Source organism: Kryptolebias marmoratus, linkage group LG19, assembly GCF_001649575.2.
Source record: "Kryptolebias marmoratus isolate JLee-2015 linkage group LG19, ASM164957v2, whole genome shotgun sequence".
Classification (NCBI taxonomy): domain Eukaryota; kingdom Metazoa; phylum Chordata; class Actinopteri; order Cyprinodontiformes; family Rivulidae; genus Kryptolebias; species Kryptolebias marmoratus.
The window spans coordinates 19,890,706-19,905,292 of record NC_051448.1 but is presented as its reverse complement, the minus strand read 5'-3'; the positions used below and the strand labels follow the sequence as shown (position 1 = coordinate 19,905,292).

At 45.6% G+C, this 14,587-nt stretch overlaps 1 protein-coding gene across 1 annotated transcript; it reads left to right on the top strand.

Annotated features, from left to right (window-relative positions):
* The first annotated feature begins 357 nt into the window (after positions 1 to 357).
* Positions 358 to 14,515, top strand: ankef1a (ankyrin repeat and EF-hand domain containing 1a). The gene is made up of 10 exons (XM_017432385.3): positions 358 to 559; positions 896 to 1,057; positions 3,643 to 3,842; positions 3,941 to 4,090; positions 6,370 to 6,493; positions 6,783 to 7,608; positions 8,952 to 9,178; positions 9,427 to 9,566; positions 13,569 to 13,709; positions 13,808 to 14,515. Exons 1-10 carry the CDS (start codon positions 370 to 372, stop codon positions 13,961 to 13,963), a joined length of 2,316 nt encoding a protein of 771 aa, XP_017287874.2. The 5' UTR covers positions 358 to 369; the 3' UTR covers positions 13,964 to 14,515.
* The last annotated feature ends 72 nt before the right edge of the window (positions 14,516 to 14,587 follow it).

Here is a 14,587-nt window from a genome sequence, read left to right as displayed (position 1 = left end):
TTCCTTTAAGGAGTGGTTCTTCTCTTCAGAATGGCTGAAATATCTTTTTAATACAATAAAGGTGATTGACAGTAACAATTAAAATCTTTTCCTTTGTATCTATGTGCAACTGATCCTTTAAACAAACCACAACCTCATTGTTGTTTAACAAACTATCCCGGCTCTCTGTAATCAGGGTTCGTGAGAATCGAGCTCCACTAAGTGTTTAGAAACTTCCGCTGCTAAATTCAGAGCTTTCTCGAATAAAAATGGTATGCCCCCCCCTCCCTATTTAAGCTACATGGGCATCTCAGTTCATCATAGACCTCTCCGGAAGTCCCACTTTTCTGTCTCCCTGATTTCCCCCCCCCCTCCCACAGCGGGGTCGGGATGAGCGGCGGGATGGCCCGGGGCCGCCTGCAGGTGCTGCAGATCTACCGCCTGCTGCAGTGCGTCCACGAAGGAGACCGGCGGCGGATCGAGGAGATGGTGAACCTCGGCGTGGAGAACCTCATCAATCTCACAGAGCCACGGGACGGCACCGGGGTGCTTCACGTGGCCGTTTCAGCCAATGATCTCGGTAAAGAGGGGCCTTTTCCCTTTGTTCTTTCAGATAATCTTCAGGCCACTCAAGCTAACCGGCTGTGACCAACGACTACATGACAGTTTAATGTTTGTCAAACTAGTTTGTGTGATAGAGGCAAACATCTGAATGACATCATAGGCAAATTCTGGTTGTTACATAACTGGAATGTGGTGTTTATTTAAAAAGTAAAATGAATACAACCTCAGAAACTTTAGCTATTTTGTCTCGTCCATGTTAGCTTTGAACAGCAGTCTGCATAAGCCAATCAAACCATTTAATGAACAACTTTAGGGTCACGTCACTCTGTGTCTCCGCTCTGTCCCTTCTCAGACCTCGTCAGCTTCCTTCTCGCTAACGACGCACATCCGAACGTGCGGGACAGACGGGGCCGCACGCCCGTGATGTTGGCAGCAGAGCTGGGAAACGATGCCATCGTGACTCTGCTAACCCAGAAGCAGGCTGACCTGAAGCTCCTGGATGCTGAGGGAAAAGGTGAAGGAAGCCAGCCCTGTGTGTGGCATCAGAAAAGAAAAGATTAGATTTGATTTACTTCAGGAGTCAGGCCGGTTCAAGATGGCTGCAGCAGTGTAGCCAACAAACAAAATGTCTAACTCAGTAAATATTACGGATACAGAGCTAACTGTTGGTGCGGTTGTAGCTGGGAGTCATCCCCAACACATACTCTGAGATAGTGGGAGATATGCATTAATTAAAGGAATGCTACTATAGATAGATAGATAGATAGATAGATAGATAGATAGATAGATAGATAGATAGATAGATAGATAGATAGATAGATAGATGCTTTTGACAAGTCTTAGGATAAATGACTGCATCTTGAACTGTCACTGCTAATGTTCTCACTTGTTCCATTTATAAGGCTTTACTTAAAACCTTTCTCTTAGTTTTCTCTCCTGCGGTAACTGTCCAGGGTTCGGAGCTGTACTCTTGTTTGACTTTTAATCAGACCCTCCAGGATTCTGCGATGTTGCGATCGCAACTATTAACGCAAAATCAAGCAAACCCCGCAACTTTCCCGGAATTTTAACCCAATATTTATTGTTTCTAAAGTGATTTGCCACCGTTTCTGCGGTCTAGTCTCTTCTTTGTGGGTTTGTGTAGTGTGGAATACAAAATAACCCCAAATAACTCACGAAAAAGACACATGACGTCACTTCCTGTTAACATCAGAATGCCGGGAGCGTGCAGGAGCAGCGACCGAAGCCAAAATGTGAGCTAAAGCTTCACACTTGCCCACAAAGATTTCAGCAAAGGATCGCGCAAACCAGTTTCCTCCCCAGCTGCAGGAGAGTGGGGGGAAGCATAATCATGGAACATAAACGCATCGACAAACACTTTGTGTCTGCAAAACATGTGAGGAGAGCTGCAGACGAGGGACAATCCAGAAATGGTCATGAATGTCAGTTTAGAAGCTGTCAAAGTTCTCAAATAAAGCACCTTTTGAGAATGTTGATGTTTGTTGGTAATTATCTAAAAAAAACTAGTAAGTATTTTTGGTTTATATATTAAAAGTTATATTTTTTAATTGATTTTAGTTTTTTAAAAAAATCGCAACTTTAAGAAAATGCCCTGCGAAATCAAGCATTTTAGTCGCAACAATCACAAAAAATGCCCGTGAAATCCTGGAGGGATTGTTTAATCGCTGATGTCCCAAATGGCAGGATTTTCCCTTCTCAAGTTAGGTTGGGCTGCATCGTCTTACGTCTCGTGAAAATGCACGACGCTTTCTGTTTAGCTATTGATGACAGGGTGAAATCTCAGACCCAAAAAGCCCAAAGCTGAAGTTGTCCCGTTTTCCAGCGTGTCCTGGTCAACAACACCCGTCTGAGAGGAAGTGACCAAAGGCTGTTCGGGCAGGCTGTGTCGAGAAATATATGTGTGTGTGTGTGGTGGCGTTTGTGTGTCGGACCACACAGATACATCTAATTACAGATCAGGCTCTAATAGTCAACCTCTCGTGTGAAACCTGCTCAGTAACCTGATACCACCGCGGACTCCTCTGAGACTCGTCTATTGTTGCAGGTCTGTTCGCCTGACTCATTATTCTGTACACGTCCAAGAGCCTGACCTTCAGCTGTCACACGCCTTCTCTTGTTAAATACTATTTTGAAACAGAGAAATGCCGTCAGCTGTTGACTTCATGAGGCCGAGTAACAAAAAAAAAAAAAAAATCTAGACACCGATTTGGTTCAGGCAGCTCCATGATCCATGTTTTAATTCTTCCAAAGAAAACATTAGCTGGGTCCTGCTCATTAATGCAGCGTTTATGTATTTATCTGAGAAACATTGACGAATTCTAAGAATAATATGTACACAGCACATCTTTTTAAATGTTTAGCAATGTTTTGTGTTGTATTGTATAAAAACAGCAAAAACGGGCTCATTCTTATTACTATTTTGACTCGCCAAAAGCCATTTTAAACCTTTATGGACTGACCACTACTAATGTTAGTTGCTATCCAAACTAAAAAAAAGTCACGATAAAGAAAGAGCAGTCATTTTCAAAGTAAAAGCAGAGTATTTGGTTTTGCCTGCAGGATTATTTACGTTTAATTTCTGATTTTCCGTTGAGGTTTTGACCAGTCAGAGACAGCTAAATGCATGACACCAGTTTTATTTGTTCATGAGCACTCATGGACAGGAACATTTGTAGGAAATAGTAATTACAAAAATACTTTTTCCCCATCCGGTCAGAGAACAGTGGTTTTGTTTGGCAACAGTGAAGGAAAAGTGCATTTCGTGCTCATTGTTCCTCAGCAAAATGATAAGAAACTCTCAGTGTAGCTGAAATAAAGAGCTTTAAAATCAAGAAAACTGATTTGTTTCCTCTGACGTAACAAGATTATTTCACCTCGTGATAATTCCAACCCTGAGACACCAGTTACAGACACGATGCGTTTAATGTGTTCACAATTAGAACTCAGAATGCTGTTTTTTTCACTATGGGTTTATCAAGATATGCATGAAAATGTAAACACCAGTGACCCCCTGCCCTTCTTCCGTTGGTGCCCTTGCTGGACGCTCAGGCTTGTTTCCCCTCCTCGTTTGTGACTCAGGGGTGCTGTTCTACTGTAACTACCCCACCAAGCGCCACACCCGCTGCCTGCAGCTGGCCCTGAAAAACCGGGCGGACGTCAACAACGTGTCCGCGAAGGGACTCCACGTCTTCCAGACCATGTGTGAGAAGGCTTACGACTGCAGCCCGTTGTGTCTCATCATGTTAGACGCCGGTGCGGACCCCGACGCAACGAATCAGGTAGAACGGAACCGCATTGGTAGATGAACACGTTAAAAACTGGGCCGTTTCCGAGAGAAGTGCTTGTTTTTTACGCGGGGGCTTCTGGTCTTCCCCAGGAAACGGGCGTGACGGCGTTAATGGAGGCAGCCAGGGCCGGCTCCCTGCCGCTTGTTCGAGCCATTCTCAGGAGGGGAGGAAACCCCAATGCTCTGGACAAAACGCGCCTCACTGCAGTTCACTACGCTGCTATGGGGGGCTTTTTTGAGGTGCGGTAGCTGCTGAGGCAAACGGCCGTATCTTTGCCCCCCCCTCCTTCACAGTGAATGACATAAAAAGATCTGCTGGAACGTGGATGATCTCTGCAGAGTCTCAGGAGTGTTAGATCCCCAATGCATGTGACAGGTCATGGATGGTTTTGAGCACGCACAATACTTTTGTAGTGAATACAAATTCACTACAAAAGTGGTGGTTTATTATAATGGCGGCAGCATATCAGGGTCCTAGGTGGAGTGTGGGAGAGTGTGATGGGGCCTGCAGGACCTGGCGTGGTTTGGGCATATGCCGCTTTTACACGGGCTCTAAAGGTCCCGGCTCCACTCTACTCTGCTTGCTTTGCGTGCGTTTCCATCAGCATTTTTTTCAAGGCCGGCCCTGCTTCTTTGGTCCCTGCTTCGGAGCAGGGCCAGACGTGCTGGCCCTGCTTTTGTGGGTTGCGCAAGCTTAGCTCCTGTTCACTCATTGGTCGTGGGTGTGACCAGATGCAAGCGTAAAGAGCAAACGGTAGGAATATAAACAACAGCGTTAGCTTACCCTGCAACGTTTATGCCGTCTGTCCCCCAGCTGAAGGCGCTGTAAAGCCTGAAATCTCCGGTGGATAACAGCTGTCCTACTCCGCGCAACAAGTGGAGTAGAGCCGGACTTCTGAATTAGAGCCCGTGTAAAAGGGGCAATAGACAACTTGAAGCATGGTCTCATGTCTAGGCTACGCCCACATCACACCCACACTGTGCTGGCAGGGCTCTAAGTAAATTATTGCATGGCTTTTGGCAGCGCTGCTACTATTCACATAGCATCTTGCAGTGCTCTAGCTACAACCACTAAGATCACGCCACACTCTCACCACACAGCTGCAAAGACCTCTCAGTGTGCCAATAAATGCTGCGCCATGGTCAGCGGACTTTTATTCACCTTTTTGGACTCTCGTTGTCTTCATGGACAGGCCTGCTGGACAAGAAAAAGCAAGAAGGATGGATGGGGGTTGACGTTCTGCACAGCAAACACTTCATCTGCATAACCTAAATTGCTGTACATCCCCTTCTTCTTTTTCTCAGCAGAACCTCTGCCAATTGATCTTGGAGGACGGTTTGTTGACATTGAAGTACTCCTCAGGTATTTGGGCCATGAGTGTGAAGCAGCTGGGATGAGAGTCAGCCCCTCTAAGGTTCTCAGCCAGAAAAAGGCGGCATGCTCCCTCCAGTTGAGGGATGAGTCGCTGCCTCGAGTGGAGGAGTTCAAGTCTTTGGGAGTCTTGTTCACAAGTGATGGTAGGATGGAGAGGGAGATGGATCGACGGATTGGGGGCCGTAATGAGGGCGTTGCTTCAGTCTGTCGTGGTGAAGAAAGAGCTCAGCCGAAAAGCAAAGCTCTTCATTTACTGGTTCGTCTACATTCCAACCCTCACCTTTGGATATCCCATCCCGGATGGGAGCGGCTGAAATTAGCTTACCTGATCAGGTGGTCACGCTCAGCATTAGAGATAAGGTAGGAAGCTCTGTTATCCAGGAGGAGCTCCACTGCTGCTCTTCATTGATAGAAGTCAGCCGAGGTGGTTCGGGCATCTAATTAGGAAGCTTTCTGGGCTTCTCCATTTGGAGACTTTCCAGGCACGTCCCACTAGGAGGAGACCCCGGGGCAGAATCAAACTCACTGTAGGAAATTTGTATCCTCTCTGGGCTGGGAAGACCTTGGAATCCTCCAGGAGCATCAGTTACCTCTGTGACCCGACCACAGATTGGCAGTAGAAGATGGATGGATGGATGGATGGATGGATGGATGGATGGATTATTTATGTATCAATAAAATTTAGGTTGAGACCCAGGGCATTAAGCAACAGCGGGGGGACATATAGAGCTTGGTGAGGGCACGGGAAAGTGTCTCAAAGGCAAAAAAATCAAAGGAAAGAACCTTTTTTTTGGCGAGATACTGAAAGCAGAACAGCATCACAAATATGTTCACACAAAGTTTTCCAACCCAGCCACATTCTTACAGGCCATGCAGGCTGTGCAGAGCTTAGTGGCTTATCATCTAATGTGAAGAAGGCCTTATTAACAGGCAGTAAAAATGTGAAAATGGATCACATGAAACTATAATTTCAATCTGTTTGTAGAGGTGGTATCTATAGTCATTAGGATTAGGTTCAACCTGAATATTTTTTCATTAAAAGTTCTTTTTTTAATTCAAATCTGCAATGCTGAATTTTTAAGCGCCAACTTGTGAATGTTCCACTTCTGTAACGTAGCTCTGTGGTGTTTTTTGTATCTTGCAGGTGATTCAGATGATGTCTGCGTACTCAGCGGACATGGGTTCGGTTGACCTTCATAGCTGCACGCCTTTACACTACGCTGCTGCCACGGGCAACGCCAACTGCTGCAAGTTTTTAGCTCAGAGAGGTACGGTATGAGAAGCGGGCACCGCGGGACATCACAGTGTCATTACCGTGAGCTGAGGCCTTCTTCTGATGATGACGAAGAGGCTTTCTCAGTGCCTTGAGGATTTACGTTACAGGGTGAAGAATGACCTTGTCATATTTAGAAATTGCAAGCTTTTGTTTTCGAGACTTTTGGCGCCAGGAGGCAGGAAATTAAATTAAACAGAGGAATGTGCAACAGGAAACACATTCTCGAATAGAATTAGGTAATTTGATGAAGTGTTTTTAATAAAACCTCACTCTGTGTCCAGGTTGTAACCCTAAACTGAAGAACCAGGACAACTTGCTGCCGCGTCAGATCGCCAAAGACGCCGGTCACAAAGCAGCCGCCAAGGAGCTGAGGAAAGCAGAGAGGCAGCAGGGGAAAGGCGACAAATCCGACGGCGTCAGCCTCATGTCGGATCTCTGGGCCCTGACCCTCCACGACTGGTCCAACGAGTTTCAGACTGAGATACGGCACACCTTTGGGGACAAAACAGAAACGGTTTACACGGACATGTTCGTTCTGGTGTTAGAGGAGCTCAACGCTCCTGTTAAATCGGAGCAGCTCCTCAGCGTCATCTCCGCCCACGACAAGAGAGGAGAGGGAAGCATCAACATTACGGACTTCATCAAAGGTGTCAAGTACATCAAGAAAGCCTTTCTCCTCTCCTCGTACATGCCTAAGAAGAAAAAGGGGGAAAAGGGAGGAAAAGGAGGGAAGAAAAAGAAGGGTAAATTTACCCTCCCCATGCCCATTTGTACCCTCCTGCCGGAGCTCAAGCCCCGGCGTCCAGACGGAGGCCCTCCCTACTTCATGATCGAGACGTACTACAACTGCTCAGACGTCCACCGATTCGACCGCAGTCACCCACCAGAGCATCCCATAATCAACGATTCGGGATGGTACGTGGAGAAGCCGGACACGGTGTACATCAACATCAACTACTGTGTGAAAAGTGGGAATCTGGAGACTCTGGACCTCGCGTTCAGTCAGGGGGTGCCCGTGGATGTCCAGGATGAATATTACAAGACGCCGCTGATGGTGGCCTGCTCCAGCGGGAACGTCGAGGTGGTTCAGTACCTCCTGAGCCAGGGGTGAGAGACTCATGTTGTCTGTCAGAGTTCACACTTTCAATCAGGTTGATTTAGCAGCTTGGGGCTCCTCAGTGCATGGTTCCTAAAACACTGCTTATAAACCAGAAACTCCAGCATCCATCAGCTTTTTTTCTCTGAAGCCCAATAATTCTAAGCTGACAAAACAGATTTTTCACGACTCGTTAAAACTTTAAATGTTCCTACTGTGAGGTCTGAGCTATAAACAATCCCTCCAGGATTTCGCGGGCATTTTTTGTGATTGTTGAGGGCTAAAAAGCCTGATTTCGGGGGGCATTTTCCTAAAAGTTGCGATTTTTTTTTTTTTACTAAAATCAATAAAAAACTATAACTTTTAATATTTAAACCAAAAATACTTACTAGTTTTGTTAGATAATTACCAACAAACATTGACATTCTCAAAAGGTGCTTTATTTGAGAACTTTGAAAGCTTCTAAACTGACATTCAGACCATTTCTGGATTGTCCCTCGTCTGCAGCTCTCCTCACATGTTTTGCAGACACAAAGTGTTTGTCGATGCGTTTATGTTCCATGATTACACTGCAGGACGTGCAAAACAGCTTCCCCCCCACTCTCCTGCAGCTGGGGAGGAAACTGGTTTGCGGGGTCCTTTGCTGAAATCTTTGTGGGCAAATGTGAAGCATTAGCTCACATTTTGGCTTCGGTCGCTGCTCCTGCACGCTCCCGGCATTCTGATGTTAACAGGAAGTGACGTCACGTGTCTTCTTTGTGAGTTATTTGGGGTTATTTTGTATTCCACACTACACAAACCCACAAAGAAGAGACACCAGACCGCATAAACGGTGGCAAATCACTTTAGAAACAATAAATATTGGGTTAAAGTTGCGGGGAAGTTGCGGTGTTTTGGACAAAGTTGCAAAAAGTTGCGATTTCGCAGGGTTTGCTTGATTTTGCGTTAATAGTTGCGATCGCAACATCGCAAAATCCTGGAGGGTCTGTATAAAGCTCTAAAGGGGGCTGATTTTATTTACTCCTTTCATAAAATTCCCATTGTTGTGTAGGCGTAAAATGGTGTTCTTCTGCCAGTAGTCACAGCACAGTATTCCCAATCGGGCTGCTCGTTTTGATGCCTTTATTGTGTGGAGTTTTTAAAAGTTGCATTAGGAGGTTCAAATCGAGGTTCAAATCGAAAACCACAAAAATCATGTCTTTAACTAGACACCATAAAAACGTGTCTAGTTAAAGAATTAAAGCTACTAGATATCAAATAATCCAAACCAAACCAGTTTTGGAATGATACTCCCACACATTCAGCTCAGAGCTGGTTTCCGGATGTAACCCGCTCTCCGAACCGTTCCCGACAGGGCTGACGTGAATGTGTGCGACCAGTTCTTCTGGACGCCCCTGCACCACGCGGCTCACGCGGGACACTTGGAAATCGTCGATCTCCTGCTGAAGGCCGGGGCCGCGGTGGACTCTTCGAGCCTCAGCGGAGGCACGGCCCTCATGAGAGCCATCGAGAGCGCCAAACCCGCGTGCGTGGACCTCCTCATCAGGGCGGGTGCCAGCGTCAGCGCAGAGAGCAGTAAAGGTTAGGTTCTCAAATATCATCAAGCTTAGGTGAAGATCAATTAGTCAGAAAGTCCAAATTTTATGACTTATGTGTTAATAATGCTGCAGCATATTATATTCCATTGTTTTAAGAATGACCATTAAATTGATATTACTTTATACATCATAAAACTGTTAATGGGACCATATTAAGCAGCAAATACACAACAGTAATAGAAGAGAGTTGCTGTTACTCATAGGATGTGTGTTTGTGTTCTGTCTCTCCAGGAAAAAACTGCCTCGACATCGCTGTCGATTTCGGAGACTCAGAAATAGTGAAGTTGGTCAAAGACAAGATGGATTCTCTGCCTAAAGCAAAGGACCCAGCCAAGGAAAAGGGGGGCAAATCAAAACCTGCGAAAAAGAAGGTACCCAAGTAACTCCAGGAGACTCTTTCACCTTCCCTCTCCAAAAAATAAACTCCTTTGTTTTTCGATGTTCTCTTTGTTCTGTGTACACTACGTGAAACAAGAAACCTTTTGTAGCTGACAGGCTCTCATGTCATAAACACGGAAATGTGATTTTCTAAATGTACAAAAGTTTGATATCGTGTGGAAGGTTCCAATGGATAAATCTGTCGAGTAAAACTGAACCAAACACTGAGGCCTCGATTTACCAAAAGATTTTGCGCTTTTTGTTAGTGGAAATTAGGCATTTGCTCAAAGTCTTTGCAAAGGGGTTTTGTGTGCCTCAAACGGCGCTTCCAACCAATTTGCCCACATTTAAATGAGGTATTCTGCATGCAATTACTGAAAAACACTGCTCCTGTTTCGGTAAATAACTGGTAAACGAAAAAAGAAAAGTGCCTGAATTTCAAAGATCAAGGCTGTTTGTGACACCCAGAACAAAATATTTACCGTCGCCTGAGAGCTGGTTGTAATTGTGACCCACGAGAAGAAACAGAGGAAGAGGAGCAATCTGCTGCCCTGCGGCAGACGGGTCAGGAAAAGTAGAATTCATCTCTTCTTCCAGTGACGAGCGTCAGACGTTGTTGCATCTGCAGGTAAATTACTCACAAAAAGGCGGAAAATCCCGAAAATACATAAACCCTATGATTACAGATCAGTTCAGCTCTTCAGCCTATAGTGACCAGGATCATACAGGACCAATCCCATGAGGGAGTGGGACAGAGGATGAGGTTCACATGGGAAGAGGAGGCTTTCCTACGATCCAGGCCAGAAAACAAGGATCTGTTTTTCTAATTATTTCCATTTATTTCGGCAGAAAATGATGAGCAAAAACCAAGATTTAGTAAATCCAGACCTTTGTTTGTTTTAGTTTTTTTTATTATACCTGGCCTCTAACTCCATACCACGAGGAGACCTAAACTTCTAAAAAGATTTGAACAACTAACTTCATTCATTATAACCAAAATACACCAAATGTGTCACGTTTCAACCGAACCACGTTAGTGTTTACGTTTGGATGTCAATCTATGAGTTCTGTTGTTCGAGCAATAAAAGCAGATGGCATCGATTATTCAGGGGTATTCACGATTCAGTGTAGCTAAAAGACAGTTTGAGGAGTCCGAAAAACAAAAGGAACTGGTGCAACGAAGAGTTCGTTCACCAGTGAAGCTTCTTCCCAAACTGAGTGGTCTGCAAATAGAATAGAATAGAATCTTTATTGTCACTGATAAAACAATGTTAAAAAATGAAACCAATTTAGCAACTTCTCTCCCTTAGGCAGAATGAAAGGATAACATACACAATACATTTAACTACTAATAACATAAATGTCTTACACCATTAAAGTGACATGTGCAGTTTAGGGTGAGAGGGGACCTGTGATTGGCCGTCACGATGTATCGATACCTGTCTATGAAAGAATTTGTCACAGCCTGAGGATAAAAGCTGCGTCTCAATCTATTAGTCTTTGTTTTTAATGGTCTGAAGCTCATCTTAGAGGGAAGGACAGAAAACAAAGACTGACCAGGGTGAGTAGAGTCCGTTAAGATCCTTTTTTGATGCCGGTTGATATAGATATCACTGAGGGAGGTGGGGGGTGGGGGAAGGCGGCCATGATTTTTTCTGCTTCTTTCACCACTCATTGCAGATTTTTCTTGTCCTCTGCTGTACAACTGGTAAACCAAACTGTGCAGCAGGATGTCAGTATGCTTTCGATGGTAGCCCTGTAAAAGTTACCCAGCAGTCGTAGAGGAAGGTGGGACTGTTGAAGCTTCCTAAGGAAGTACCATCTCTGTTGCACTTTCCCCACTAATGCCCCTTTTACACGGGCTCTAAAGGTCCCGGCTCCACTCTACTCGGCTTGCTTTGCGAGCGTTTCCACCGGCACTTTTTTGAGGCCGGCCCTGCTTCTTTGGTCCCTGCTTCGGAGTCGGGCCAGACGGGCCGGCCCTGCTTTTGTGGGTTGCGCAAGCTTAGCTCCTGTTCACTCATTGGTCGTGGGTGTGATCAGATGCAAGCATAAAGAGCGAACAGTAGGAATATAAACAACAGCGTTAGCTTACCCTGCAACGTTTATGCCGTCTGTCCCCCAGCTGAAGGTGTTGTAAAGCCTGAAATCTCCGGCGGATAACAGCTGTCCTACTCTGTGCAACAATCGCGGCATCCAGAGCATTTCTTCCACTGCGCCTCTCTTCCTGAAGTCTCAGGAGAATCCCCATAAGTTTAAAAAACAACAACAACAGACGGCCAACGTTGTCCATAGCGCTTCCATTGTTTACACAAGTTTTCTTTTTTGTAGTGCCCCGCAGCATGAGGAGGCGTTCCTCTGCTACCGACCAAAGTGGCCGGTGTGAACGCGATGCATTCTTTATCGAGCCGAGCCGAGTAGAGTGGAGTAGAGCCTGACTTCTGAATTAGGGTCCGTGTAAAAGGGGCATAAGTGTTGGGTGTTGGAAGCCCAGGTGAGGTTTGCCAAGATGTGAACCTCTCCACTCTCTCAACCTCCACTCCATTTACATAGACAGCCATGGGTTCAGTGCGTGAATGAATCTGATGAAACTTGTAAACCTGCATCTACTGTTTCTAATTAGCTCATTTAGTCTCTAAATGTACCCACCTATAAACCTGAGACCATGCCTTTTACTAGAAAGTTACTGTCGTGGTTTGCGACTGTTGGAGACTAGAGCACTAGAGCTGTATTTTGACTCCTGCAACGACAGAAAACTAAAACCCACACAGGTGGTAAATAAAAACGATTTTCAGAACTGGTCTAGATCTGCTTAGTGTACTCCAGGCGGTTACAATGTGGGGGAACAAAATAATATGCACCACCCAAGCCGAACACACAAAAACTGGGCGTGCAAAATGAGGCCTCGTGGCTCACAAACGCGTAGAATTCAGTGAGACAGCAACATGAAATTGACCTATTTTCTTGCAATTCTGAGTCAGGTTCAGGTCACAGTTGTGTCTGATAGCCGCAGCCCAGTGAGGTTCTGCCTTAAGGACAGCGGAGGCACCCGATCCTGCATTTCTTGTTCTCATATAGCGACTCAGGGCTACGTCATACTCCATAAGAAGTCAAGGAGTCGGTTCTAGGTAACGTGGTTCATTTTCACACACACCTTTCATCGTCCATGAGACACTTGGATCAGAACTCCCAGGAAGCTCCTCCCTCCTCCTGCAGCGTTAAAATGGGTTTCTTCCCGCCGGCTTCTAAGCTCTCCTGTCCTTGTACAGATTTTGGCTTCCCTCAAACAGACTGACGATGCTAAATAATGAGCGAACGAAGGGAACATGTCCCGATGCTGCCCGGCAGCATTTTGCTGGAACAGTTGTAAAGACGGCTGTATTTTCTAACAGCCTCCAGCTGCTTCTCAGAGGAGCACAAGAAGCAAAATGGCTCAATTAAAGCCCATAAACACGGCCACTTGGCGAAAACCCCTGTGAGAAACGGTTCGGCCCGGGCCTTGTGTCAAGCAGCAGCTAGGGCAACAAAAACGACGAAGTTTTCATCACGCGACCACGTGAATGACAGCCGACTTTGTGACTTCTCGTGGAGTGTGACAACAGCTTCTGAGTCTTGTGGCCAGTTTAAGCTTAACAGGTACCAGAGCTGCAGTATACTGAAGCTTTAAATGAGCTTTAAAGTAGAGGATAGCTGACACAGGGACTCGGTGGAATCGATGCAGATCACTTGGCAGACCAGGAACTGTCGCCGTCAGTCGCTGTTCGGCTCAGCGCCTCCTACAGGACAGAGAGACACATGGACGCGCTCCATCTCCTGGCAAGAAAAGGATTCTCCAGCTCCAGCTGCAGCTTGCTGGATTTCCCTTCAGTGTTTGTGGCTGTGTATGTTTTTATTTTCTATTTCAGTCATTCTGATTCCCTTTCTTCTGCTAACCCTTTGCTACTCTTTGTTTTGCACAGTGTATTAACCTTTTTTTGGGGGGTGTTTCCCCGCAGAGTGTTTCTGTGGCAGACACACTGACCGCAACGCCAGGAAAGACTCCCACTCAGACGGACTCGAAGAGCGTCGTCCTCCAGAATAGCAGGATTACTGCGGGGAAGGTTAACACCGTGGATATCAGCTTTGTGCCAAAAACGGTACCTGAGATGGCCCGAACCACCAACTTCCTCTAGTTCTGTGACGAGTTGCCGACACCCGGGTTTTGACTCCGACTTGTCCTTTTTTTCTTTTTCAGGTTTGGGGTAAACCACCCAGCACCAGCCAGCTGATGTCAAAGATAGAGAGCCGAAGGGAGCGCTTGTCCCTCGATTTTGACTTTGACGACTTGTTGATGCCTTTCAGCCGTGACGTCCAGAGAAGGATCCTGGAGCAAACAAAAACCAAAGACTGAACAGGAGGAAGGTTAGGCTGAGAGACGGGAACGCTGGACTGACCGCCTGTCATCGTTACTGATATTTAATTCACTTCCTTTTACTGCCGGCGTTGTCGGACCTATGTTCCACGTTTGAATCTTATCAGGGAGCGTAAAAAGCAAACACCGAGCGTCGTTGGTAGAATCTGCGTTTATTAACTGATATTAATAAGTAATAATAAACTCATCCAGATAAGAGTGTCATCTAGAAATAAATGATGCCTGTCCTTTAGTTTTTACCACACCCAGCCAGACTCTTCTTGTCGTTTTGTGGTTCTTAAACAAACCAACAGATAAAAAAGAAACAAATCTCAACAAATACTGGAAATATTTGACAATTCACTGTAACAAATATGGCTTCAAGGATTTTGTAAACGAACACAGGAGAAAATGGAAACAGTCCGTTTCAAACCTAAAAACATGGCTGAGCAATAACTCCTCTTCTAAAACTTTGATAAAAGGGATAGCTCAGATCTTTTAAAGTGGGCTTCCATAGACTGGTTAGGAACTATTAATATTTTACTTGTTGTGGGCAGTCGCTTGGATGACTCAATTCGAAGAAAAACAGTTTTGGTCGGACCAAACTGACAAGCTAACGGCTGG

Bases quoted from the DNA above. Each gene is read 5' to 3' on its own strand.
- ankef1a (XM_017432385.3), top strand. From the start codon at position 370: ATGAGCGGCGGGATGGCCCGGGGCCGCCTGCAGGTGCTGCAGATCTAC. The intron at 560-895 runs GTAAAGAGGGGC...GTCCCTTCTCAG, and splicing joins CGTTTCAGCCAATGATCTCG to ACCTCGTCAGCTTCCTTCTC. The intron at 1,058-3,642 runs GTGAAGGAAGCC...TTTGTGACTCAG, and splicing joins CCTGGATGCTGAGGGAAAAG to GGGTGCTGTTCTACTGTAAC.